General features: G+C 38.6%; 3 protein-coding genes and 1 pseudogene across 4 annotated transcripts; 1 reads left to right on the forward strand and 3 right to left on the reverse strand.

Annotated features, from left to right (window-relative positions):
- Positions 1-748: 748 nt before the first annotated feature.
- On the reverse strand, positions 749-4,036 carry LOC105053888 (uncharacterized). Its single transcript, XM_029267297.2, has 2 exons — positions 3,744-4,036; positions 749-1,239 (listed from the first exon to the last, which is right to left on the reverse strand). The coding sequence occupies exons 1-2, from the start codon at positions 3,927-3,929 to the stop codon at positions 838-840; spliced, it is 588 nt and encodes a 195-aa protein (XP_029123130.1). The 5' UTR covers positions 3,930-4,036; the 3' UTR covers positions 749-837.
- A 1,251-nt stretch (positions 4,037-5,287) lies between these two features.
- Positions 5,288-13,416, forward strand: LOC140852432 (zinc finger BED domain-containing protein RICESLEEPER 2-like; annotated as a pseudogene).
- A 3,785-nt stretch (positions 13,417-17,201) lies between these two features.
- Positions 17,202-18,628, reverse strand: LOC105054321 (cyclin-P4-1-like). Its single transcript, XM_010935817.2, has 2 exons — positions 17,954-18,628; positions 17,202-17,460 (listed from the first exon to the last, which is right to left on the reverse strand). The coding sequence occupies exons 1-2, from the start codon at positions 18,295-18,297 to the stop codon at positions 17,202-17,204; spliced, it is 603 nt and encodes a 200-aa protein (XP_010934119.1). The 5' UTR covers positions 18,298-18,628.
- A 2,022-nt stretch (positions 18,629-20,650) lies between these two features.
- LOC105053887 (eukaryotic translation initiation factor 3 subunit B) lies at positions 20,651-27,093 on the reverse strand. Of its 2 annotated transcripts, none has more exons than XM_010935219.4 (12): positions 26,937-27,093; positions 26,640-26,795; positions 26,069-26,309; positions 25,682-25,828; positions 23,309-23,437; positions 22,674-22,802; positions 22,506-22,589; positions 22,268-22,392; positions 21,988-22,186; positions 21,378-21,910; positions 21,160-21,268; positions 20,651-21,055 (listed from the first exon to the last, which is right to left on the reverse strand). In XM_010935219.4, exons 2-12 carry the CDS (start codon positions 26,759-26,761, stop codon positions 20,720-20,722), a joined length of 2,154 nt encoding a protein of 717 aa, XP_010933521.1. In that variant the 5' UTR covers positions 26,762-26,795; positions 26,937-27,093; the 3' UTR covers positions 20,651-20,719. The 2 variants fall into 2 exon arrangements, with proteins under 2 accessions (XP_010933521.1, XP_019709346.1); XM_019853787.3 differs by having other exon boundaries at positions 26,640-26,792; positions 26,937-27,073.
- Positions 27,094-27,990: the final 897 nt, after the last annotated feature.

Below are 27,990 nucleotides of genomic sequence, written 5' to 3' on the forward strand. Positions count from 1 at the left end.
TGAAGCAGGTCGTATCTTCAGGGTGGCAATAGCTGCCGAGGATGGGGAAGAATGAGAGCGGTCCTCTCAAGCCCGTCTTCAACGTATGTCCATTTTTAATTTTTAAAAACTTGTGCAGCAGCATTGATCCTTTTTGGCATCTTCGTTGCATTTTACAGTTTATCATGGTTTGTCTTCCATGATTTCAAATGCTGTAGCTGATCAAAGGACAGGTTGATTATATGGCCGAGAAAGGCTTGTAAATTTTTGCAACGAAACACCGGGCGAATAATATCCAATTGATGGGTAAGCTTAAGAATTCGAGAGCTTAAGAAATGAGCTCACTGTTGGTTTAGACAAGCAAATGAGCGAGGACCACTCAACTCGGTCTGGATAATTAACTCAATGGCATTTTTATAGGGACCTGCAGGAGTGTCATTTCCAAAGGTAGAAGGAATAATTTCTGAACAGCCATCAGCAATGCTTCAGATATGTATACAAAATGACTGTGATATATTATAATGATATTTAAAAGCTATTTGAATAAACTTTAAATGCAAGCGAATTTGCAGCCCACTAGAGGCAACTTTACCACAGAAATGTATCGAGCCATCCATGCTGATCAGAAAAGCGACGAATGTTTGACCACAATGGTTTTCTTAGTATATGTTATTTGGCAATAAGTTTATCACACAGAATTTTATGCTGGTCGCCTGCTTTGAGAGTATCAGATATTCAAGAGCAAGTTCAGAAAGCTGCAATAGCAATATTCAATCAAGAAGCAAGATTTTGATATAAAATTATGAATGTTAATGTCATTCCATTATGATGCAACATTAGCTAGGTTAAGAAATCATTTTATTTACCTACAAAAATGATGCCATTTTCTTGTATCGTGTCTAGGATAATCCCAAGCCTACCCTCAATTCTCTCATTTTTCTTAGGTTCATAAGATATTGCAAATACGTCTGCATCCTTCGATCTTTCAGCTATCAGCTGTCCAATAGTCCTACAAGCATCATTGTCTGTAAGCGATGGCAAAGTATTCCTGAGATCTTTTGCATTGGTGCTTGCAACAGAGATGACTTTGCTTGTTCCCCTGTGTACTACCTTTGCATGAATAAACCTCTTGGAGAAGAAAACATTTAGCATGAAAGGCCGCATGTACATGTCCGTTCTTTGTTTCCATGATTTTCTATTTGGTCTCTTTGCAGTTTCACCTCGAGATCTGCGAGTCCAAGCAGCATGAACCACACCAGTCTGCATAGAAAAATTAGTCAGAAAGAGATTGCTTAATAGATTCATCTAGGTCAGATCATACACAAAGTTTTGCACAATTTGAGGATACAAGTCCGAATCAGGCAAGTGCTTAAAAGCAGGTGTTGGATATTGGTAAAATTTTTATGAGTGCACTAAACAAAAGGAAATGGTGCTTGTTACTTGCAAATAATGTATTGCTGCAGAACGAGATCTAACAGGATTTCAGTGTTGACATAAACATACAGAGAAACGATTGTAGGATAAAAGTTTGAGGATTTTTCAAACCAAAATAAAGAAGAACTGGTTTTGATTTAATAGCAACATTATTGTAAGAGATAATTTAGCAAAGACAATTAGCAAGTGAATGTTTCAATTACCTTTTATTTCTAATAAACAAATATTTCATCATCTTAGCTTTACAGCAATCAGAAATGTGAATGTGCACAATCTTTATTTAGCTAAAGATTATACTTCCACTCATGAAAAGGTGGCATCTATAAGAGTTTTCAATTTTTATAGACCTAGAATATGTAAATCATCCTTAACTTTATCTCAGCCTAAACCTCCTAGAAGAAAACAATTTTTAAGGAACATTCTTCTGCTCATGAAGAGATATCATCAGAGCTTCCAGTTCCTATAGACCCTCCATGTGCAAATCATGCTTTAATAGCATCTACTGAGGCCCCCGATCCTTGACCACATCATTTTGAAGTCAGAGTCCAAGGATTCTCCAAAGAAATAAGATGTCATACATGCCTCATGGACATGTATGGATTAATTTTCAATGTACTGAAAGTCTGAAACCATTTATGCAACAAAAGAGCCCTTCATAAAATGTTCAAATGCTGTGATTTATATCGGAGCAAAAAAAAAAAAAAAAAGAACACTAATAAGAAGAGGAATTCATTGTGATACATTTTCATTTTCATTTCAATTTAATATCTATTCATGAAGTGTGAACAAAGTCCACGTTGGTTTAATAGCTAGTGAGGAACCTAGATGAGTCATGCTAGATTAACATTAAGAAGCCATAGTTTGTTAATAGATATTATAAGGTAAGTCATGCAGACAATAGCCATTATGTTTGTATTCTGACTACAGATCTAGGCATCTAGATATAGAAGACCTGAGGGTTATGGCTTGATACTAGCTCCTCAGTTAAAGGAAGACTTGTTTTTCTTTTTCTTTGGTGGTCTCCACTTTTTCCTTCTATCTCCCCATGCAATTTATTTTCATTTCTTCATTCTCTCTTCTTTCCTTTTCTTTTTATTTCTCCTCTTTCTTCCTTCTTTCTCTCTCCTGTTCCAAGCAGCAACAATAACAGCAACTGGCACCACCAAAGGTGCAGCAGTGAAACCTAGCTCCCTTCATCCTCCTTTTAGTTAAGGTAACCCTCTCCTATTTGCTTTCTTGAGATTTGGTTTCACCATGTATGGTGCAAGTAAAAAGAACAGACTATGCAGGTTCAAAATTACAACTAGACACATGCGCGCGCAAGTAAAAGAATAGACTTTGTGAGTTCAAAATTACAACTACACATATAGTCCCACCTCATAATAAAGGTACCTCTAGACCCTGCAATCTGCAAGTCGACCCATGCATGCCAAATCTAATATGATTTATAAATATGTAAACTAGATTTATAATTGGACAAGACAACAAAATACCCAACATCTAACTAGTAAATGCAGCAATCTGAGTATATTCACATATATAACAAAATGGAATTGTCTAAGTTCACAATTAGAAAATGAAATTTGGTGAAAAACAATGACAGAATATGTTTTCATAATGTTGGGTCATTTCAAACCAAAAACAACGATAAATTATGTATTTGTATTCTCATTTCATAATGCTGGGCCATTTTGAACCTGGTGTCCTACAATCAGAATCCAAGAATTAAGCATTGTTTGTTAATGAATCAGGTGAGAGCAGCCAAATCAAACATGTTGGGATTTAGAAAATTAGTAGAACCAAATCTTATATGATTTCCTAAAATGTGATGATTTCTCATGCTTGTAAACAACTGAGACTTTCAGAGAATACTTAAAAATTAATCCAAACATGGTTACCTAGTCTACTCATAGTTATCAGAACATGCTGAAAAAGTAGTAACATCACCTGGACTTATATTGCAAGAAATTGATGCTCTATTCATGCTCATCGAACAAATATACCACCGATTCAAAACGATTCATGTTTCAAAATTAATTGTATAATGAATAATCTTGCAATTTCCATTCATTAAGCCCCTTCTCCTTGTTTCATTCAGAACACCTGAAGAATTTTTCGACCTTCCACCAACCACTTAGCAATGAGAAACCCACTTAAGCAAATAAAGATGCATAAACCACAGAGATCGCTCCCAATTTATATAACCAATTTCCCCTTGAGAACCATGGAGATGAGAGCGAAGAACGGCTCAAGGTAAATTACCAAACAGCAATAATTCTTCTATAAACAAAAAAGGGAGGAGAAAAGGAACGATTCTGGCAAGCAATAACCTGACGATGGGGCACGACGGGGGAGGGGGCTTTGAGGAGATGTTGAGTATTGATCTTTATGTTTGGGATCGACGAAGCCCACGAAAGAGAAGAGTGCTTCGTCCCCAAAGGATTCCCACGAGCCCCAAACGACGACGGATAGCAGAGAGTAGAGGAGGCGGCGACGGCGGGCATGGAGAAGGCCATGAGGGTCGGCGGCGCGCGAGTGGTGGCCGGGGAGAGGGAGAGGATCTTCCCCAGCCTCTACAACTATAGAAGCGAGATCCTGCGATCAGATGTCCCGCGGAGGATCCTCTCAAGAATGGGTAACATTGGGTCAAATCTGGATTTGTTTGGTCCAATTGATCCCATACCCACATTTTTCTATTATGCGACTCACCGAGCTGGACCTCACCTGGCAAGGTACGAATCAAAATGCTATATTTTTTCTCTTCTGACGTTTGAAGACTGATCCGTGTACGGTATACCTCAGCCTTGGATGAACCCGGTTTGCAATTAGCCACTGAGCACTTTGGCATTGTTTTGTTGACAAGTTTTAGCGGAACAAGTTTACAAAAATCTCAAAATGAATAAATTTCACAAAAATAGTTGTTTGACTATTTTCTTTAAAATTGATTTAATAAAATTTAACAAGTTATAAAATATGAGAAATAATTTTTTAAATATAGATTTTTTAAAATATATTTTATAGCTTTACCAAATATATATATATATATATATATATATATATATATATATATATATATATATATATATATATATATATATATATATTATAAAGAATCATGTTTTATAATCTTTTATTTTAGAAAAACATACAGAAACCAAATAGTTTCTCAAGATACAGGCATGAATGAGTTGACACGAGCATAAATTATGTCAACCCAATCCAATCATAGATGACACAATGGTACGATCCGCATGCCCTACAAATTTTAACATACATTTGAAAAATCTTAATTACTTATCCGGCTTACCAAAAAAAATTGAAAAACTTAATCACAAAAACATGATTGGCCATCAATAGCATGAAGGTACCGTACTTATCTCAAGAAATGTTCAAGCTTGTCGAAATGCCAGTGGCTGCAAGCCTGCAACAATTTTAGAGGCTGGCCGGGGTAATATCATCGAGAATATCTTGCAATTTTCGTCCAGTAGTTATGTCATATTGGACAAAATCTCCAACTCTATAAGCATTGTGATCGCAATATTCAACATCATAATTGCATACATCATGCACTAAAATTAACCAGTATTTGATGTTTTCTCGATACAACATCATAAATTATGCAAAGAAGCAAAGGAATATTTCATTCACCTAATGCCCTAAGAGAACCATGTCATATCCAACTTGCAAGGGCTAGAAGTTTATTAGAAGTAAGGATTCAAGTATAAGGACATATTAATCTATTAAGATTTGATGCTTCGAGATTCGGTCCATATTGAGTCCATAGTGAGATTCGTAACAAAAAACAGAATCCAACGAGATCAAGATCACCCAAAACGGAGCTCGGATGGAGAAGATATGAGCTTTTGAAGTCGACATGGAACCCGAGACAGTGGTGGATCGTCGGTGGCTAGCGATGAGCCGGCGGAGCGGCGGCGGTGTGCGGCCCAACGGCAGCGTGCTGGCCGGGTGCGTGGGGCGTGCCCCAGCGGGAGGGCCCGGCCCAGGCCCGGGCACGAGGGGTGCGGCCCAAGCCCAGGCGCGCGAGCACGTGGACCGGCCCAGGCCCAGCACGCCGCTGGGGCATGTTTTCCCTGATCCATGGTGGACCGGATGGTCCACGACCGGGTTCGTGGACCGCAGACGCATTTTTCACGTATTTCTCGAGGTCCACAGTACTATTTCATAGATTGATGCACGATCGGAGGGTGTGGGTTGATCTAAGTTTCGATCCAACGGTCCAGGACTTTATTTGGTTGATATTAGGAGCCCTAAACCTATTCTATTTTGTTTTTTAAGGCTTTAAAAAGCCTGTGCGTGAACAGAGAAAGGATGGTGTGGCTTATTTTTCTCTGTGGACGCGTGGAAGGCTCCGTGCATGAATCCGAGAAGGCTAGAACCCCACGAAGAGAGAGAGAGATGCGTCGCATTGTGAGAGGAGTAGGGAGGCTCTTGGACAGCGATCGCTTCAAGGGTTCAGAGGGGTCTTCCAAAAGAGAGCTTCTGTGAGGAAGAAATTGGATGTACGAGGATTGAGGGTGAGATCTCTTCTTGTAAAATTTTTTTCTCATAGTGAAGTTTGCATGTCTCGTGAAGACGAGTTCTTTTTGACTGATCCACGTATTTTGATTATTTTTGTTTTGTTTCTTCTTTCTTCCTGCTGCATTGCGCAATACCGAAAAGGTCTTGGGAGGTAGTGTCCTGGCCAGACATCCACCCAATAAGTGGTACCAGAGCGAGGCAGTACAAGGATACAGATTGCAGCGATGGTGAGCAAAACTGAAGATGGAGAAGACAGAAACAATCAAGATGGAGATTAACAAGTTTGATGAAAATAGTAATTTTTTCTTGTGGCAGGCAAGGATGAAGGATGTGCTCATCCAACAAAGGTTGATCGATGCTCTCTTGTATGAGGAAAAATCGACCACTATGGAGGTGCAGGATTGGAGACGACTACAGATGCAGACGGTGAGTACCATCGGCATGTACCTAGCGGATGAACTGGTGATTTATGTGCTTAGCGAGACTTCTCCGACAGTACTATGGTTGAAGCTTGAGGAGTTGTACATGGCGAAGTTTTTCACTAACACTCTTTTCCTTTGAAGGCAGTTTTACCAGCTGTGAATGACTGAGGGACAGAGTGTGCAAAAGCATCTCAGCCACTTCCAGAAGATTCTCACCAACCTCCTCAGCATTGGTGAGAATGTTGAGGAAAAGACCAGGACGTTGGTTTTGCTAGCATCGCTTCCCTCTTCGTACGAGTCCTTGATGACTGCTCTTCTAATGGGGAAGAGCACCATTAAGATGAACGAGGTTACCGCGGTGATACTCCAAAACGAGTTTCTCAGGAGAGAGAATCCGACTTCGAGCTCAGGTGACAGTAGCTCAGCTTTGATGGCTTCTGAAGGAGCAGGAGGTGGTAGACGGGGCGATAGGAGATCGCGATGAGGGCGGTCCAAGTCCAAGAAGGACTTGAGCAAAACCAGGTGTTACCAGTGTGAGGAGTTGGGGCATCTAGCCAGAGATTGCCCTCAACTTAAAAATTGAACGGTTGCTGTTGTAGCGACGGCCCGCAGCAATTCAGATGGAGATATCCTGGAGATATCTGATGAGGTATCTACTTCTTCCCAGCAGTGGATATTAGATTCTGCATACATCCATCATGTATGTTGCAGAGAGGAGCAGTTTGACTCCCTAAAGAATAGTGAGGGCATTGTATATCTGCCAGATGGATCAAGCTATACGATCAGAGGCATTGGGACGGTCAGTTGGAGGACACATGATGGTGCAGTGAGGAGATTGGGAGAGGTCCGATACATACCCAATTTCAGACGGAATCTTATCTCACTTAGTAGACTGGATTCGAGAGGCTACAGGACGGTAGCTGGTGGAGGAATCCTGAGGATGCTACGCGGCAATAGGATTGTGCTGGAGGGGAAGAAGGAGAACAGAAGACATTATTACCTGGCAGAGAGCCCAGTGTGAGGTGGAGCTTCAGGAGCCAAGTGGAGCCCAGAGTGAGGTGGAGCTCCAGGTGGAGGTAGATCGGGCATGAGACAGGAGACTCGAGAGGACGAGAGGCGACATCGCAAGGTGAGATTTCCATTACCATGGGATGATGCCCCGAACAGATTTCAGGTCAGGAGGAGCACAATATAGGACGGAGATGGGATCGAGCGGGCTGGCTCGACTCCCATGTTTGCCCATCCATGATCAGTAGACGATTGCCCCAGGACATGGGGGTGAGGGGTTCCAAAAGCTCTCATAGTTAGGAGGAGACCGAGTATCGAGTCGAGATGGAGATTGTTAGGATTTGACATCTCAAGATTTGATCCACATTGAGCCCACAACGAGATTCGTGACGAAAAATGGAGTCCAACGAGATTAAAATCATCCAAAATGGAGCTCGAACGGAGGAGATACGAGCTTTTGAAGTCAGCATGAAATCTGAGGCGACGGAGGACCGTCGGCAGCCGGCGGCGGGCCAGTAGAGCGGCGGTGGTGCGCAGCCTAGGCGCGGCCAGCACGCGGGTTGGGCGTGCGGGGCGCGGCCTAGCGGCAGCACGTGGGCCGGGCATACAGGGCACGGCCCAGCGAGCGGGCCCGGCCCAGGCCGAGCCGGCCAAGGCCCAGGCCCAGCGCGCCACTGGGGCATGTTTTCCCTGGTCCACGGTGGACTGGGTGGACAACGATCGGGTTCGTGGACCGCAGACGCGTTTTCCATGCATTTCTCGCAGTCCACGGTACTATTCCGTGGACCGACGCACGATCTGAGAGCGTGGGTTGATCTGGGTTTCGATCCAATGGTCCAGGACTTTATTTGGTTGATATTAGGAGTCCTAAACCTATTCTGTTTTGTTTTTTAAGGCTTTAAAAAACCTGTGCGTGAACAGAGAAAGGATAGTGTGGCTTGTTTTTCTCTGTGGATGTGCGGAAGGCTCCATGCATGAATCCGAGAAGGCCAGAACCCCGTGAAGAGGGAGAGAGAGATGCATCGCGTTGTGAGATAAAGAGTAGGGAGGCTCCTGGACAGCGAACAGCGATCGCTTCAAGAGTTCAGAGGGGTTTTCCAAGAGAGAGCTTTTGTGAGGAAGAACTTTCTGTGAAGGAGAAATTGGGTGTACAAGGATTGAGAGTGAAATCTCCTCTTGTAAAATTTCTTTTCTCATAATGAAATTTGCATGCCCCGTGGAAGCGAGCCTTTTTTGGCAAATCCACATTTTTTGATTATTTTTGTTTTGTTTCTTCTTTCTTCCTGCTGCATCGCACGGTACTGAAAAATCTTGGGAGGTAGTGTCTTGGCCAGATATCCACCCAACATGATCCATACTAACCATAACGAAGGTGAACAAGACTGATAGAATACCAACATTTGGGATGCTCCTTTAGTACTCGGCTTTAGGCTCCAAGAGAATCATTAAACTCAATGTGGATCATTTTGACTATAATGAGTAAAACTGAATATAATTCAGGAGCATATCAAAAAGTAAATCATGTATCAGATTTTAGAAAATCATAACTTAGTCGTATGATATCTGATTGAGATGATCTTTCTTTTTAAAAAAATGAATATCTTTTCGAGATCTATAAGTTTAGATCAAGATTTAGATCAAATTTTTTTATTTTAATTCTAAATGGATTGATCAAACCGAAACTTTTATTTTGAGGAATGACTTTGACTAGATATTATCTTTCAAATTGTAAAGAATTAGATAAAGCAATAGAAGATAAAGTCGATATAGAAGTTTAAATCTATCTTGTATAAAATTTTAGTATTTTAGGATAGAGGTTAGCCAGAGACTAGATCCAGCACTAAACAGACAATATATATAGATCAGGATACCAAGCCACCCGCTACCAGAGCCATGCCAAGATAGGCGACAGATGAGGAGCATCCATTCAAGATGATTGACAGAGACTTCAATGTCTCATTTGAGTTTGACCGTCAACCACCATGACTAGAGAGTTATACAAGAACATCCATTAGATTGGATGAGGATTAGTTGAGGCCAGTGGCAGAATGGGTGATGGCCAGTTTGATGGTCTTAGGAGCACTTCGCCAGGGGGAGACTACCAGAGATGAGCATCAAAGACATCTTGAGTCCCCATAAAGCAGCTTGCCACCTAACAGAAGCTGAGAGCCATATGTTACCACACTGACCAAGATGGTAGTTGAGTTGAAGCACGAGATCTCTAATATTAGATATTTGGTGACTGGTCAGCATGAGAGGAATGGAGATACTGAGAGGGATATAAAGATTTTAAGAAACTCAGTTCATGCAAACATCTTGACTATAACTACTAAGGCTCAGAAGCTACAAGATCGCATTCATGAGAACCTAAGAGAGGTTAGATATGAGTTGAGGAGATTCATAGAGACCTTCACCAGTGCAGATCTTCAATAGATGCTACCATTGAGAGGCTTGTCAAATAACTGAGGACTATTTCTGTGGTTGCCTAACCATCATACAAACCTTCCATGTATGCTGGCTAGTTTAGACTTTAATCCTTAGAAGCTTCTAGTGCTGCTTTTAGGGCTAGATGATCTACTATCTATAGACCTCATAGGGATTCATCCTCATTTTCTGAGTAGTTGTCTATGACTTAGAGATATTTTGTGTATATTTTGTAGTTGCTTTCATATTTTTCTTGATGTATTCTGACGTATTTTATATATTTCATATTTGACTTCACATATTTTGGATATATTTTTGGATCTCATAACGTTACTTTTCTTTTATCAATAAAAATTATTGTTCCCTTCTATTGTGATATCATCTTCTGTTGAATGCCTATTCTAATTGCTTGATGATGATAAAAGGTAGGGCTGGAAATGGGCTTAGGCCAGCCCGAAGCCCATTGGGCCAACCCGACTTCGGGTCGGATTTTGGATTAGGTCTGAAATGGTTCAGGTCAGGTTTGGACTGAATTATAGAGTCTATTTATCTTTCGAGCCGAACTCGGGTATGTCCTTGGCCTGATTCGAGCCCGGTCCGAAGTTTATCCCATCAATGTTGGCCCGAACCAGCCCGAATTTCAGCCTGTTAGCCCGAGCCTGATTCTTAATTTTTAAGAATTAGTTTATAGATTTATAGCCCGCCGTCCAGCCCTGGCCTTTTGTCTTCACCTCTTCTCTTCAAACTTCAATCTTCCCAATTCCCAAATTTTTCGTGCGATGCCCTAGCCCCTGGCCATGGAGTGGATCGTGATCCTTGTCCGTCCGCCGGCCGTTGCTGCCTTTGTCTTCTCTCATCGCCGACGAGGGTATCTTCTCTTCACCCATCGGCCATTGGTGTTCGTCAGATTTTCAGACGGCCTTCATCGACTTTCATTTTTCATCTTTTAAATGTCTTCTCTTCATCCATTGGCCATCAGTGTTCGTCGGACTTTCGGGTGGCCTTCATCGACTTTCATCTTCGATCTTTCATCTTTTGGGTGTCTTTTCTTCATCCATCGGCCATCGGTGTTCGTCGAACTTTCGAACGGCCTTCATCAACTTTCGTCTTTCATCTTCTGATTTTTTGCCATCACCGACTCTAAGATTCTATCTTCCCCCACCTGTCATCATCGATGCGGCGACATCGATCTTCCATCTTTGCTCATCGAGTCATCAGTCAGCACCAACACCAATCTTCGCATCCTCAGTCTTCACCTGTTGCCATCTCTGGGCTTAGACTCTTAGAGAAAAGGAGCATAAAGGTAAAGAGACCTGATACTTTCTAGTCTCGAGGTGATAACATATTCTTGCTTTAAACAGAGTGACCATTGTGCCAAGCCTACAGCCTACAAGATTGTGCATGATGATACTTTAGGATGCATAGTTATGCATAGTTTTTGATTTGTGCTGTAATTTGATATTAACTAGTTCTTTTGAGTAATGTATAATATTATTTATGCAGATTATTTTTTTAATATCTGAATCTAAAATGGGTGAAAATGAGATTGTTGAACATATAAAGAATGAAGGTGACAAAAATAAAGATAATTCTGAAATTGATTATGACAAAGGTTCTAAGAAAAGATCTTGGGTATGGACTCATTTTATTGAGAAAAAAAAATGATGGATCAATAGTTACATGCAAATATTGTAAAAAGATATTAAGTGGCAGTACAAAAGGAGGAACAAGTCATCTTAAATGGCATCTTAAAAATGTTTGCAAAAAATATCAAAAGAATCCAGTTAATCAAATATTGATAGTAGGAAGTTTAAAAGATTCGGTGAAGTTTTTTAAATTCAACCAAGAAGAGAGTAGAAAATTGCTTGCAAAATTTATCATATGTGTCGAGCTTCCATTTCGTATTATTGAGCATCCTATTTTTTCAGATGTTATGAGATTTGTTCAGTCATTGTTTAATGTTATTGGTCGTAAGACAATAAGAAATGATTATATAGCTTTGTACCAAGCAGAAAGAAAAAAATTATATGATACATTTAAAAAATTAAATTCTCGAATAAGTTTCACTATTGATATTTGGACATCAAATCAAAAAATTAGTTATATTTCTCTCACGGTATATTATATTGATTCCGAGTTTATTCTACATAAGAAGATAATTACTTTTAAGAAACTACCATACCCTCGTACAAGTTTTGCAATTGAACATGCTATTGGAAAGTATCTTCTTGAATGAGAATTGGATTCTAAAATATGTGCTATTACTGTAGATAATTGCTCCATAAATGATGCTGTAATTAGAAGGATTCAAGATCATTTTTCTTATAGAATGTTATTTAATGGAGAGTATAGTCATATTAGATATTGTGCATATATATTAAATATTATGGTTCAAAATGAGGTGAAAATAATTCATGAAACTATCGAATGCATAAGAGAGATTGTTAGATATATGTCTGCATCTCCATCTCGAATGCAAGAATTTAATGAAATTGTACAACATATGAGACTTTCTGTTAAAAAAGGGCTCAATTTGGATGTTGCTACAAGATGAAATTCTACTTATGAAATGTTGACTGATGCAGTTACTTATAAAGATATTTTTATTAGATATGCAACTGAGCATTCATGTGTATGTCCTAGCAATGATGACTGAAAACAAGCTGATGTAATTTTTAAATTTTTAGAAGGCTTTCTAGATGCCACTAAAGTATTTTCTGGTTACAAGTATCCCACATCTAATTTCTGCATAAAAGAAGTTTGGAGAATTAGGGCTCTATTGATGAATAGGAGTGTTGACACCAATGATAATTATAATATATTAAAATAGTTGACAAATGAGATGCAAAAGAAGTTCAACAAATATTGATCTCAGTGCAATATTTTATTGATCATGACTTCTATTTTAGATCTGAGATCAAAGTTAATATTTATAGAGTTTTGTTATCAAATGGCATTTGATGTACAAGATAGCAAGAAGAAGATTGATGATATTCGTGCTTGCTTTTATAAATTTTATAATGAGTATGCAGATGTAACAAGAGTGTAGCCTTCTATGGGTTCAACTGAGCTAACAGTTGATTTTGAGAGATAAAAGATATAAATTTTATTTTTTTTAATTTGAGTAAAATAAAATTTGGTATGGATTTTGTTCAGTTTAGAAATCAAAGTTCTTCGAAAATACCAAAGAGATCATAGCTAGATAGTTATTTGGATGATGATGTACTTTTTGATTTGAAAGACAAGCAATTTGATATCTTGGCATGGTGGAAGAGCAATATAGCAGTCTATCATATTTATCAAAAATAGCTAGAGATATTCTCGCTATTCCAGTCTGTACTATTTCATTAAATCGATATTTAGCACTGACGGTAGAGTTGTAGATCAGTATCGAAGTTCATTGAGTCCATCTACTATTGAGGCCTTAGTTTGTACCCAAGATTAGCTTCGTAAAGAATATGATGAACGTATATAAATATTTTAAATTTATATTATATTTTTTATTTATTTATAGTATTTATATTTTGAAGATTTATGATTGATATGTGTGTTAACAGTTATAAGTAGCTTGATTGCGGATGATGATACCCCGGAGCGAGCCAAACAATAAAGTTAGGACATGGATATAATATTATGTAAATATTTATAAAATTTATTTTAATCCATATGAAGTTACAAATCTTCATATTTAAATTTCTTCATCTTCTACTTATTTAGTTTGTTCTAAATGTAGATTTTCATGATAATGGATGAATGAAGATAGGGAAAAAATATTTTGTTGGAATTCAACTCATGTGAAGAATTTTAAAAAATCTGAAGCATGTGAATTTCTATTTATTGAAAATTTTTTATTTATCTTTTCATTCCTACAAGCTACAAGCTACAAGTTTTTGATCATTAATTAACAATCATCTCTTTTGTTTTGAGGCAATAATTTTGTGGATAGAGGTTAAGATTGTAAGTTTTGGTACCTGTTTGCATTCTTTTAGTCAATATTTATATACAATTTATTGTCTGGATATATTTTTCTATTATTTTTTGTTCTTGAATGCACCCTTCTTTTCTGTTTTCTTTTTCCACCTCCAGCGATGAATGATGATCACCAAAAATTTTGTAGTTTATCAGTATAATTTTTATTAGTGCAGCCAATGAGTATGGTGATGCCCGGAGTTGTTGGTTTAAATTATCTTTAATTGATACATCAATCTACTAACATCCATTCGAATAGCTATTATAGTTTGGATCTTTATGTTAATATTTTTAATAATCAAATTTAGCTGGTTGTGCTGATACCTTAACAACTAATTCGGCCATGCTAGATCTTCATCTTAGTATTGTTTCCACATATAACCGTATGTATTTAGCAAATCAATTGGTATATGATGTATTCATGAAATAAACCTAGTTTCTTTCTGCATAGATGTTGTTGGAATATGACTATTATGCTGAATTATTTGCAGAGTGAGCTAGAAATTGGATTTTCAAAAGTAGGTTTCTTATATCCACTTTTTGAACTAAATAAATTTTATATAATTTATATCAAAAACTTATGTGATTGTCAAACATTGCCTTGCCTGTCATGTTGCTCTGTATTACTCAAAACATAGCTTTTGAATTTCATATCTTCAGGCTTATATATTGTTCGTATCTAATTATTTGTTACTAAATTATATGCTGACCAACTATTTTTATTATCTTTACCCAAATAATCTTAAAATTTGCTTTAGAAGTATTCAGTGGATTGGTTTAGATTTGCTGAATTAAGTTGGCATTAAAATGGTATGTAGACGGTTATGGGTGGCATTTTCACAGGAAAAAATGTCAGTTAGTTGCTTATGTGTGTCAAATTATTCTAACAATTAAAAGTAAAAAAAATTTCTTGTCCTGCTCGCAACGTTTTATTTTGTTCATCTGCTGCAGTGCATTGGTGAGTCCCAAAGAATTATATTTTCGCTTGTCTAGACAGGCCATGATATATAAATATGAAATAATTGAAAATCGCATTATAATATGTAGAAATACCATTAGCATTGCTTCTTTGTTCAGTCTCACTTGAACCCTCTCCTTGAATACATCCAACCCCATATTACATGCAAGTCTCACATGTTCTCACCATCCTTGTGTGCATGAAGGCGAGCATTACTATCCATCGATTGCTCTTGATTACCTCTTGAAATTATCTCTTTAGATAACACACAAGCAACTTGGACCCAAATGAATGGGTTGTCTTGGTGGTTATGCTATGATGCTTGATATACATAACAAATATGGTGTTTTCTTTTTTTCCTATACAAGTTTCCATTACCATTCTGACCCTTTCCAACTGTCTGTAAGTCATAACATTTCATCCTATTTTCTTCATATTATCGTTTTGCCAGTTTGTGCATGTGATTGATGGTTTCATCATACTGACTGATTGATAATACAAATTCAGCCAATAAGTTTATGCTTGCTCCAGGAGAAACCAAGAAACCATTTGGACATGTGTCACTATTTAGATTCTAGAGGTCAACATGAGGGCAAAGTCATTGATTACAAGTATCGCTATGAATAGTGAGACTTTCATTTTATTTTCAATCAGCATGTAGCCTTCTTTTCTTATCATACCGGATCGTACACTGATGAGTATGTGGACAAAAATAATTTGGGTTGCCTTAACTTTATTGAGTTCAACATACTACTAACATGATTTGTATCGCTATCTGCACCATGTTGTTCTCATCTAACCTGATGAAAATGACATTGTCTAGATTCAGTTACCCAATTTTATTAATAATGTCTCTACTTTATTCGCACATCTATTTGGTATTCAAGGCATTAGACTTATTTTTGCTGATCATACTGTAGATGACCTTGAAGTTCAAATTCATATCAGTAATCGCAATTATATTTTAAAAGGAGTTTTAGAGAATAGGACCTTAATCCTGAGGCAACATAAACCTGAACTTGCAAAACAAGCCACTGAAAAGAGAAAGACTGAAAAGAAAATGTAGGACTTACAAGTACCAAACATATAATGTAGCAGCACAGAGAACCAATTATCTAACCAATTAGGTTTGGGCTGGCCCGATTAGGCCCGGGCCGAGCTCGGGCCTCGTATTTTAAAAAATTTTCTGGCCAAAGCCCATAAAAAAATTACCGGCCGGGCTCGGGTAGATGTGTGGCCCGGCCCAATCCGGCCCAGTTCCAGCCCTAATAAAAAGGGAAGAGAGTATAAAGAATGCAAAATAACTAGATGAACAAATCAACAAAAGGGGGGAGAAAATTAGAAAATGTGAAAATAGGTTAGTTAACAAAGAGAGCGGAAAGCTTGTGTTTAATACATTTTGAAACATCCTAAAGTTTTGAAAAGACAGGCCATCCAATTCTAAATAAACTTCTACCCTAAGTCACTATCTAGTGTTAAATGGAAAAAAAGGGGGCTTAACAACAACATGCTATATGTGTATGCAAATGAGCAATTCTGTTCCAAACTGATGTAGAAAGCAAAGAATTACATCACATTCATAGAGCACCAGATGGGGTGTTACCATTGGACAAAATGGAGCCCCTCAAACCATGGAAGAGTGCATGTTGGGGGGAAGCTCACTTGGCCTCCCAATGGACAGCTTCCTTTCTTAATTTATCAGCAAGTGCCAAAACTCCGAACAACATTTCCTCTCCAACGAGCCTTGGCAAAGCCATGAATATATTCTCAAGATTTCAAATAAGAGGGATGGCCTACTACATCAAGACCATGATGAGGCCCTCAACATATTTAGTTCCTTCACACATGTTTCTCAAGATTGGACATTGGCAATCTAATGATCCCTCTAATCTTGTCTACCCCACCATTTTACTTCAACAAAGAACCAAGGCCTCCAAGAAACATGATACACCATGAGTGGATATATTACAGATGATTACCTTACTTGTAGCATCAGTTAGCGACAATGATTAATGAATGGCACAAGGACATGCGTCCCATTGATCTGGGGTCAGCACCATGAATCTTATTTTCCCAACAACTTTCAATGAAGAGATTCACAAGATTTCACAAGATAACAAATAACACCACTTCAATTATCATTTACCAATTGAATCATTTCTAGGCCCTGCGGTTGCAAACTGAGAGCACCATAATGATAGGCCGTAAACTCGATGCATAAGACATTAATTAATGATCTAAATTACAGTTCACAGAAAAATTACAAATCCCCCAATCAAAATGAAACAAAAATGGAGGATAAAAAGACAACGGATTATATTCACATGTCCCAAGGCTGGAATCCAAGAAGACACAAACTAATCATAAAAAAAAAAAAAAAAAAAAAAAAAAAAAAAAAAAAGGAAGTCGGAAACTAAACAATTAAAAATGGTATCACCATCAAAAATTGATGATTGTTCTCTACTCATCTATGTACTGGAGCGCCTCTCACATAGCCAGCTGCAGCTGTCGGACTCTTCCTCTGTCAAGAGGCAGTGAGGCCTTGGGGGAGCAGGGGGCGACTCCAATAGATGCATCTCCTCCCGAAGACGAGAGCAGTAGGAATAGAAGACCGTGGGGGTTACATTCAGCTCGAAACCCACGCCGAACAGGAAATTCACTTCCAAATTGTTCATCTCCATCAAGGTTATCCCTCCCACCCTTGCAAAATAAGCATTGTCGTAGTGTCTATAAAGACAAACAAAAAACAGGAGTAATTAGCAACTCAATTGGATATTTAATTTCTTTGTTTTCAGTTAATTAAATAACTCAAAAGTGACTCCCTCCCACCCTCCGTCCTCTCCCTAAAGAATCGAAAGGAAATATTTAAAAACGTTCTGGTATCAGGTAAGACTACGTGGTCAACTTCGGAAAGGAACCAACTTTCAAGAAGAAGAAAAGGACCCTAAAATAACTCTCCAAACCCCAAAACCAGCAGAAGGGTGAATCACATCGACAAATTAAAGATCGCTTGATTAAAAAAGAACGGAATATATATATACACAACAACGAAGAAGAACCATCACCGAAACAAGACCAGTATATATCTTAATACCTTCTTGAAAGAAATCAAGAAACCCATGCACATGCATCAAGAAAACCCAAGAACTCTACGCGAATTTTAAAGGACGTCGAGAAAATAATCCATCGAAGTAGTAGAACTATAGTGGTGCAAACTTACATGCGCTCCATGAACTTGATGGCGGTGAGGATGGAGGTGAGGAGGAGGCGATGGATGTTGAAGGAGTTGATGAAGACCGGCGGGTGACGCCGCGCGAAGCGTTCGAGGTAGACGTAGGCGACGACGTAGCATGTGGGGCTGCAGTCGGCGTAGTGGAAGATGCGCTCGAGGTAGCTCTGAACCGAGATACCAGGAACCCTGGGGGCATGGAAGGCAGAGGCCCGGTGGTTGGGGGCTGCAAGCCGGCCGTGGATGGCCAGGTCGTTGAGCTCCGCCAACCTCCGGAGAACAGACGAGAGCACCGAGACGACTCTTGGGGGGTCCTCCCTCCGAAGCTCGGCCATGGAGGCGGTCTCTTGGGGGCCGAGAGCGAGAGCGAGAGCGAGAGAGAGAGCTAGCGACTGATAAAAAGTTCATGGAAACTGTGGAGGAAGAGGAGGGGAGATATATAGAGCCGGAGTTCATCAACGGAAGACGAGTTGGTCTAGGAGTTCATTAACGGAAGACGAGTCGGTCTCGGAGTTTGGTCTTGTTTTCTTCGGGTAAGCTGGCCGGATTATTAATTTGACTTGTCCGGTTCCTTGTTGGTCTGGGATTGGAATTATGGTGGGGCTTAGTTTGGAGACCGTTAAGAGGGTTGGATTGATAACAGGAGGGAAAAAGGAAAGGCATAGGAGGTTTTTTTTGTGCAATTTTGAACTTTTTGGAAGGGATCAGCGTAAGATCTGAGTTGTGCCACCCTCTCTGGAGCTACGGCTGCATATGTAGGCGCGCGTATATATATATAGAGGCAGATTGTGCGTGTATGCATGCATATGTGTGCGCGCAAGATTATACATATACTGTAATTTATCAAAAAATATATATTGAGAGATTTTGTATTTTATATTTTTTAAGTTAATGAGATGTAACAAAATAGATCTCTCTCTCTATCTCTCTCTCATGAGCACACAAAGATTGCTTTTTTTTTTTTTTTTATAATGAGAGTGTGTATATATATATATATATATATATATATATATATGTATGTGTGTGTGCGCGCGCATATTTAATTTGTATTATGTATATATATATAGAGGCAGATTGTGCGTGCACATATATACGTGTATGCATGCATATGTGTGCGCACGCACGTATACATATACTGTAATTTATCAAAAGGTATATATTGAGAGATTTTATATTTTATACTTTTTAAATGAATGAGCTTTAACAAAATAGATCTCTCTCTCTCTCTCTCTCTCATGAGCACACAAAGATTGCTTCTTCTTTTTTTTTTATAATAAGTATAATATATTTCATTTTTTAATGATTACGTGAAAAATATAAGCCACCCTCACCCCTTATACAATTAAGTTGGCATGCCATAATACTATGATTCTATCATTTTCAACATACATACTTAGGATATTGTCTCTATCACATGTCGGTAAAATTGCTCTATGCACCACTAAAATAAGTGTCTTATAATTAGAATCATGCCAACTTAGAGTTTCATAAGTCATGTGTTACCATCCTCTCTCAATTTTGTGATATTTGTTCTCCAACTCTATTGAGTGTATCTACCGGATGAGTAATTATTGGATGAATCAGAATCACCTTGGACCTAGGATGAAAAAGGAGGGAAAATAGAGTGACTTCGTCCTAGGTCTACACTGAATCTGGTCCACTAAATAATTTCTCCTACCAGGGAATTGTGCAATTAACCATCATGATAAAAGTACATCCGAGAGAGGGTGGCAAGGCCTTGAGAATATGAACATGCATATGGGTCAATGGAAAATAAATAATTTTAGATACAGAAATTCAAGTTGCAACTTGAGTTTGCGTTAAATTGGCTGTTCTATTTCTACGGCAACTAATCCCCATCAATTTGAAAGGTGATCAAATACAAGTGCATATCAACCGTGTATCAGGTAGATTGCCAATAAAGGTAGACTACATAGAAATTCAAATATTGATGAATCCTCTATGTTTATATAGGACCTACTAGATCAACAATTTTAGCTACATGATTCAGTTTCCACTTAGGGGCAGGTCTCGGTAATTGAAACTGCCAATAATCCCATGGAGATTGGAGAGTACATCAACATCAGTCATCTCATACACACCTTAAGCAAATTAGCTGCTGTGTTCTAAGTTTTTAAAACGGTTAATTGACAAGTTGCTAGAATATCTGGGACAAAAAAAATTCTGACATCAGTGACCATCAGGGTGTTGTGTTTTGATTGCTTAGGCTCATACAACGCGCATCAACTATAGCCATTTCATGAATACCTAAGCAAACTACCAGATGTTTCTTCAAAGCAGATATAACTTTTACTACCGAAGTAACCGGCAAGAAGATTCTAACATCACTGATTTCTACATAGGTGTTTGTGTTTTAATTACTCGGCTAGCCAACTTTGTTACACATAATTAATTCTCACGCCAATTAACAAAGACAAAATCATAAAACGGAGGTCTTGATCATATTCTAAGATCCCACTCCTATCATGTCAAGGGGGTTGGTTTTTTCTAAAAGCTAGGATATACCAATAACAACACGAGAAGGAATGGAATGAACTGGAAGGGAATGCAGACAAGTTATCTTGAAATTTCAGTTTGTGATCGAGTTTCGGATATAGCAGATATTGCCTCCAAACTTACCCATTACCATTAGTTCAAGATGGATTTGTAATTCTCCTAAATCACATATAAGTCGCCATAATAATATAGTGGCTCAATTGATGATAGTGATTTTTTGCTTCAAAAACATCACAAACATCACAAATCAAATGCAACAACCTCTTCTTGAACTTCTAACACCTCCTCGACTTCCACCTCTTTGGCTTCATACTCTTCCTCTTCATCACTAGCCTCCCCATCCCGCAACTGTACCCTCAGCTCACTTTCTTCCTCGTGCAATTGCTTCCACTTGCTCACCCACGCATCCCATTCCTCCTGCAACATCTTCCTCTTCTTCCTGTCTTGCTCACTCAATTGCAAGGACACATCCTGGTCTTCTGCTTCATACTTCTTGCTGTACTTCTTCAGGTTCTTCGCAATCTCTTCCTCTTTCTCGGCACTCAAGAGTGATGGTGGCCTCGGACGCCATAAGAACTGTTTCATTATAGTTAATTTTAACAAAAGAAATCCAAAAGCTAGATCGTACACTACCAGAGGCCAAATGAAAATTTCATGCTTCGGATAGGAGTTGTCTTTACCTGATAGAAATGATCCTTTGGGATTCTGTATAGCAGCTTCCCATTGAAGGACCATATATGAAAACCATTCTCCATCTCATGGACAGAAGTAACAGCAGTCGCAACATACCTATGTAGTTGCAAGTAGTTAAACACCTATTCACTCTGAAAAAGGAAACTAGATCCTAAAAATTAATTAATGCATCCATAATCAAACGAACTTTACATAAGCAGATTACCTTCCTGTAGGATCCCACTCAATGTCGGTGGCCATAAAATGCTCGCCCGTCGCCATAGTCTCCAACTCATCAACATTGTAGAACTCCAATTGGCCATTGAAACCCTTCAACCCCGCAAGCACAATGAAACGGCCAGCAGGAGACCAATAGAGTGCATTAGCCTGCTTGCCCTTGAGAGTTGCAAGCTTTGACACTCGACCGGTGTGGTGAGCAGTTCGCATGGAATAGAAGCTTATGTCAGGCCGAGGACTATCACCATGGATAACCGCAAATCTGTGGCCTTTAGGCTCCCATGCAAATGCAACTATCTTGTCATTCTTATTGTCAAGCTCAAGTACCTCTATTGGAATATCTCTTTCCTTGATACGGAAGAGCTCAAAACCAGTATAGGTGCTCTTCTTTGTTTTGGTATATCTGTCAACCTTAACAGCAAGGTACTCTCCATTGCTCTGCCAATACATTTTGCAATCACTAACACTGAAAAGGTTTTTCTGTCTCAGTTCTTCTTTGCCCGGAATCTGAACAAGGCTCACCTGTTGACAAAACAAGAATTCCTCAAGTTCAATGAATTACATGAAAACCATAAACAACTAAAGCAACACTATATTACCCTGGCAGGCTGGTTTCCACCACCTAACTCTGGAACAAACAAGGCTGTTATGGGATCAGTAGGAGACCAGGTAAAGTCCATCACATTTTCAACTTTCAAAGACTTCTTATCAATGAGTGTAAAAGTCTCTGTTTCATAAACGGAAATTACATTCTTCCCAATCCTAGCAAAATATTTGTCCTCTCTGCCACCACCCCACCTGAAATTGGAAGGCATTCATAAGGACCAACAGTAGCGATCATACCATAAGTGCAGATGCACCTGTATAAATTAAAATTACCTAAATATAGGCCATGAAACTCCAGAAACACCACCGCTTCCACCAGTTGCAAATTCATCTGCATTTCCTTTGAAGTCTCGCATCACTTTTCCCGTTCTCACATCGAAAATATTTAGTACAACTCTCTGAAAGAAAATCCTGGGAACATCAGACAACAACAAAGAGTAGAAAGAGAGAGAGAGAGAGGAAATGAGGAATAGAATAACAAGAAGCAGAGAAAACAGATATAAATACTCACATGTGTGTCACGAGGATTGCTGGGTTCATGGCTACTGTACGTGACCAAGTATTTCTCCCCAGGAGAGAAATCAATCAGTTTGACCTGTTAAATGTGAATAACAACCAGAACATAAGCAAATAATCAATAAATGACATTAATTAAGTAAAACTATCATAACTTAATGACCTGTGGATGGGCAAAACGCATTAATCGGTTAAACGTAGTAGCACCTCCCCAGACAGCAGCACCCTGCCTATGAACTGTTGCCAAGTATGTTCCAAGAGATGACCATTGCACAAAACTCTCTGTCCAGTACTGTCAAATAGAGAAGACAGGAACTAATCTTTAATTGCCTCATAATGGTCATTCAAGTAAACAGTAAACCAAAATAAGATACATAACTAATCTGATAGCAGGTAAACAAATTTGTAAGTTTCCAATGGATGTACGACATTATTATACAATGACAGTTTCCTGGATAAAGCATGCGTAAGATAAAATTATTTCCTCTCAACTATAAAAGCAATGCTTAAAGTTTATCCGAGCAAATAAACAAGACCCCACATAGAAGAAGGGAAGAAGAAGAAGAAGAAGAAGAAGAAGCAACGGCAAACAAGACATGATCATTATATGGAAATCAGCAGCACTAAGTTTCCAAGTGATAAAATCTTATTGGCTCCTTGATACTCGTGTCCAAAAATTTCTTGTTATCACAAAAGAGCTGTACTATCAAAAATTCACTAACTTTTATAGAATGAGTATCTTGTTGTTGGAAGAGCATCATACAACATAGAAAATTTGGGAGTATAGCAAACACTTACCTGACGACGATAAACAAGGTCAGGCATCAACTGCCTAGGGTCATTCCAGAAAACCTCAGTAAATGTACCAGCACGGATAACAAACTGATCCCTAGCTTTCTCATCAGTTAGCCATTGCTGTAGATTTTCCTGTAACATAGCATTTGCAAGTTTAAAAACACCATCATCACATCTTCAGCAAGAACTTTGAATTGAGTATGCATCAACATGCGCCTAGCTTGATATGTGCTGACTGAGTTACCAATATAGTGACCATAATAAAGATAACTTAATCGTGAACGGGTACAAGGCCAAGGGTGCACTTATTTTTTGGCATGAGAGGGTACACAGCTCATCCACCAACTGAAGGTAATAACTTTCCGGACAAAGAAAGGTTATCTTGACCATCAATTAGAACTAAACTTGGCAATAGTCTGAGAATGCACTCTGTGCTAGTCAAATTGGTATGAATTACTTCCAGAATAGAAAGTATCATTGATTATCACAAATGGGAATAAAAACCCACCTTTTCCTCACTCCAAACATACTTCAGTGATTGAAAATATGACATTGCATCTTTCATTTTTCTTTAACACGTTTTTAACAATAATAACGAAATTTTCTCTAATAAAAGTTACATACTGGATCCACTTAATCAACTTTAATCACCTGGTTGAACCCCCCCCCTCCCCCCAAAACACACACACCCCAAAAAAAACCCACCCCCCAACCCCCAAAAGAGGAGGGGAAAAAAAAAAAGAAAAAAAAAACCAACCCTCTGTGCACCGACCATGAACCCCAATATAAAATGCTATGTGCAGAACATGCCATGGAGGATTTGATCAGAAACCGACTTCATTCATGGATAAATAACACATGTCAAACAACTGAATTTCAACCATCTTCACAAAAACAAATGAAAATCAATAAGAAGGCAAAAAGGCAAGGCAAATAGACCATGGAGAGCCTCACTGACAGGGTGAGTAGAACAATAAATTGCAATACGCTACTTGTGATATCTCGACAAAGAAATCATGGGTAGGCCCATTCTAACATTTTTTTAAAAAAAAGTTTACAATAATCATTTATTAGTTAAAACCCCAACATATCAAATAGTGCTGAAAGAAAAGGTTAGGGACCATGCCAAGACCTCCCATAACCAGCTCGACTAGCCTGACCCAAGATATTGAATGCAACCATTTAAGCCCATCTTGCATTAAGGCTTGGGAAGTCGAGCTTCAAACTAGCTCAATCCCATGCATCAGGTCTAACTTCTACTTTTTTCAAATTATTATGAGTTCAATGGTGAACATACTGCTAAGTGTTCTATGATTCTCTTGAATCCATTTGCATACACTTTTTAAAATTGGAACATTAGAAAAAAAAGTATTCTTCCTAAACATTTCCCTTCTTGCTATGGCACCCAAATTCACTTCAACACCAGGTCATGATCTAAGTAGCTAGCACTAGTTCTTAACCAGTCCTATGTCCATTGATTGTACAAAACTTGCTCCATTTTTTGTGTATATGTGGGCCACTGCTACAAGGAAGACCAAGCTAGCTCATGCACAGTTTGCACTGCTGTTGAACTAACTGCTGCCATATTAGAAGGGAGGAAATGCTCTAAATAACCTTCCTGTTTCTCACCAGTACCAAGTATGCTGATAAGGACTAAATCACTAAAAGCATTACTAGATCTTTCAATATACGACTCCATTGCTTAATATCGTTATACAAGAAGCACCTGTTCCCGTTTGTTACATCAGCATGTCTTGCCCAGAGAACTTGCATCATGTAAGAACACATGTCAATTGTTTTGTTTAATGAATACAAACTATGATTTTCATTCACTTCCCTTTATGCAATACTAGTTAAATATCACCCTAAGAAAATAAAGCAATGCTGAAGGATGCAGATAATCCCTATCAAAGCATCAGACTAAAAACCAACCTAAATCGGGCTGAGCTTGGTTGCATATCTTCGTAAAAGATACAATTATTTTTATATTACTCAATATCATCATAATAGCCAACAGAGGGAAGAAAAAAAAACTCTTGATAATCTTTTATATCAGCATGTCTTGCCACAAGAATTTGCTCATGTCACAATAAAATATGAATTTTTATTGGCTTCTATACAAATACTAGTTTAATATCACTCTATGAAAATAAAGAAATGGCGAAGGATGCAGATAATCCCTATAAAGAAACAGACAATAAAAAACAACATCAATCAAGCTGATCTTGGTTGCAAGTCTTCCTAGAAGATGCAATTATTTCCATATTTTGCACCAAGTCACAAAGATGAATATTAATTCACAAATTAAAACAGATGATACTACCTTGCCACCCTAAACATAAACTCAAAATACAAGGCAATACTAAAGAAGCTTACCCCTGGAGTGTATGGTTTGATTTCAGCAGGGGTCCACTCATCTGGAATCTTCATATACTTTTCAAAGTCATCGAACAGATTAACCGCAAATATGTGTGATTTATCCAACTTATAACCATTTGTCTTTTCCCTCGCAAGTTCTGCTTCCTGTTTTCATGGCAAAAGAAAGTTAGGGGGCAGTCACTGGGGCATAACCATGAAAACGGCTAATAAACAACTTAAACAAAATCCTCCTCAGTTGCTGATCAAACTTGAATAGATTGTGATACTCCAGTCCCTTCGTACTTCACAATCAATGACACTAATAACATAAAAGGGATATCAAGTGCATGTGATGAGGGGAATCAAAGAAAAACATGATAATTTTCAGATTTTGGTGTAAATTACCTGAGGGGTATTGTACTCTATGAAGCAATATCCTAGAGTTTTTTGGGTTTCCGGATTCACTGGCATCCAAAGTCCTCCTTCCCTTATCACGCCGATCTGACTATATATCTTCCGGATAACACCCTCAAGCTTCTCAAATTTCTCCGGAGGGACCACTGGCAGATTATCGACCATAATGATGTTCCCAAACCCAGCCTCAAATTCCAAAGGATCCTCCTGGTGGAGATCTTCATCGTCATCACTGCAAGTTCCATTTTTTTTTAATTAAAAAAACTGCAATAGCCACTCGGTAAACAAAATAGAACGCGACTTCCACTATTTCTTTGAATACTGGAAAGAAATACAAATAACGGTGGGCTCGGGTTAGAGCTAGGTTTAGGGTTTGCTTCAACAGGGCTAAAGATCCTCGTCATCATCGCTGCAAAATTTAACTTTTAACAAAAATCTTTCAACATAATACAGGCAGCAACAGAGATGGCAACTTTTAATGATTCTGCGGTCGAAATTGTTCATGAATATAAAGAACAGCGGGCTACAGTTAGATTTAGGGTTAAGAGTTTTTTCAGATTACCTTTTGATGCCGAAATCTTCACCAGGTGGGAGTTGGATCGAATCCAAATCAACTGAAGATAGATCGATTCCACGACGCTGAGCAGTTGCTTCGATATCGGCCATGGAAACCACCTCCGCCATCTTCCTCGTAACAGATACTAATATCCGAACACTGCTGGAGAGCAGCAAACTTCAATGAGAGGGGAAAAAAAGGATGGATCGAAGTAATTTTTTCTGTAAAATAAGAAAGCTAGGACGAGAAATTATGGAATTTTCGATAAATAAGAAGGAAATATAAGAAGATAAAAGCGGCAACCTCAAACAATCCAAAACGCCGCGGAGCGCTCCTTTCGCGAGGGCACCGAATATAGAACCTAGTTTTCTCTTTTTCTTCTGGAGAGCTGGAAGCCTAGAAACCCTAGCCGTAAGAAGAATGAAGAGAGGGGACCGTAAAATGGGCTTGTTTCGGTCGAGTAGAGTAGAACCGGGAGTAGACCCGGAACAGTTATCCGTTCAAGGCCCAGATAAAGTCGGCAAGCCCACCAACTTTGCTCCGAAATAAATCAATCACTGTGACGTAAGTGCTTTTTTTTTTTTTTTTTTTTTTTTTTTTGTGTACTTAAAAATTGTGAAGCGGTCCATAAGGTCTGATCTGGTACAACCATTCAAGAGATTGAATGGCACACCATGATCCCATACCGCCCACGGAGTAATGGTATAGTTGAAGATAAGGGAGTAGCACAGGGATACGGGATGTTCCAAACAACAATGGATTTTTTTTTTTTTTCGAATCTCAATTATTAGATTTTATTAGATTACGTTTTGCACAGTTTTGAAAATGCAGCATTAGTTTCATAATTTATGCTACGATTGGAAGGAAGATTCATTGTATTTTAAAAGTTATGCATAGCACGATTTAATAGTTGACATAGCAAATAAAACCTATCATCCTTCGCACAAAGGATACAACCCGGAACCATAGCATAAACATCTCTAGCTCATAACAATGATTCCTAATATTTTTGTGAAGGCATCTTCTTCTAAACAACTCCTATGGAGCCTCAAACGCCATAGCCTTGCTGAGATTTATGGCTCAAATATACAATAGGATGCACATTGTACTTGCCGTGCCGGGGCTTGAATAATTTCTTGAAGTTGTTGCAGTTGCTGATATGGAAGCATTGGCTTTAAGGTCTTCCATCGATGTCCGATAAGAGAATGATGAAGAGGATCAAAGTTGTGCACTACAATGCAAGTGGATTCGGTTGGAAACAAATCAAACTTCATGATGGTGTGAGACTACGTGCATCATCCTACATCCCGCTTGTGTGGGTGCATGAAATAAGGTGCGAGAAAAATAGTGTAGTACA

This window comes from Elaeis guineensis, chromosome 11 (genome assembly GCF_000442705.2).
Source record: "Elaeis guineensis isolate ETL-2024a chromosome 11, EG11, whole genome shotgun sequence".
Lineage (NCBI taxonomy): Eukaryota > Viridiplantae > Streptophyta > Magnoliopsida > Arecales > Arecaceae > Elaeis > Elaeis guineensis.

Bases quoted from the DNA above. Each gene is read 5' to 3' on its own strand.
- LOC105053888 (XM_029267297.2), bottom strand. From the start codon at position 3,929: ATGGCCTTCTCCATGCCCGCCGTCGCCGCCTCCTCTACTCTCTGCTAT. The intron at 1,240-3,743 runs GTTATTGCTTGC...TTTTCTATGCAG, and splicing joins CCGTCGTGCCCCATCGTCAG to ACTGGTGTGGTTCATGCTGC.
- LOC105054321 (XM_010935817.2), bottom strand. From the start codon at position 18,297: ATGGCCGAGCTTCGGAGGGAGGACCCCCCAAGAGTCGTCTCGGTGCTC. The intron at 17,461-17,953 runs GTAAGTTTGCAC...TTGTCTTTATAG, and splicing joins ATCAAGTTCATGGAGCGCAT to ACACTACGACAATGCTTATT.
- LOC105053887 (XM_010935219.4), bottom strand. From the start codon at position 26,761: ATGGCGGAGGTGGTTTCCATGGCCGATATCGAAGCAACTGCTCAGCGT. The intron at 25,829-26,068 runs GTAATTTACACC...CCATGAAAACAG, and splicing joins TAGAGTACAATACCCCTCAG to GAAGCAGAACTTGCGAGGGA. The intron at 22,803-23,308 runs GTAAGTGTTTGC...TCTATTTGACAG, and splicing joins ACCTTGTTTATCGTCGTCAG to TACTGGACAGAGAGTTTTGT.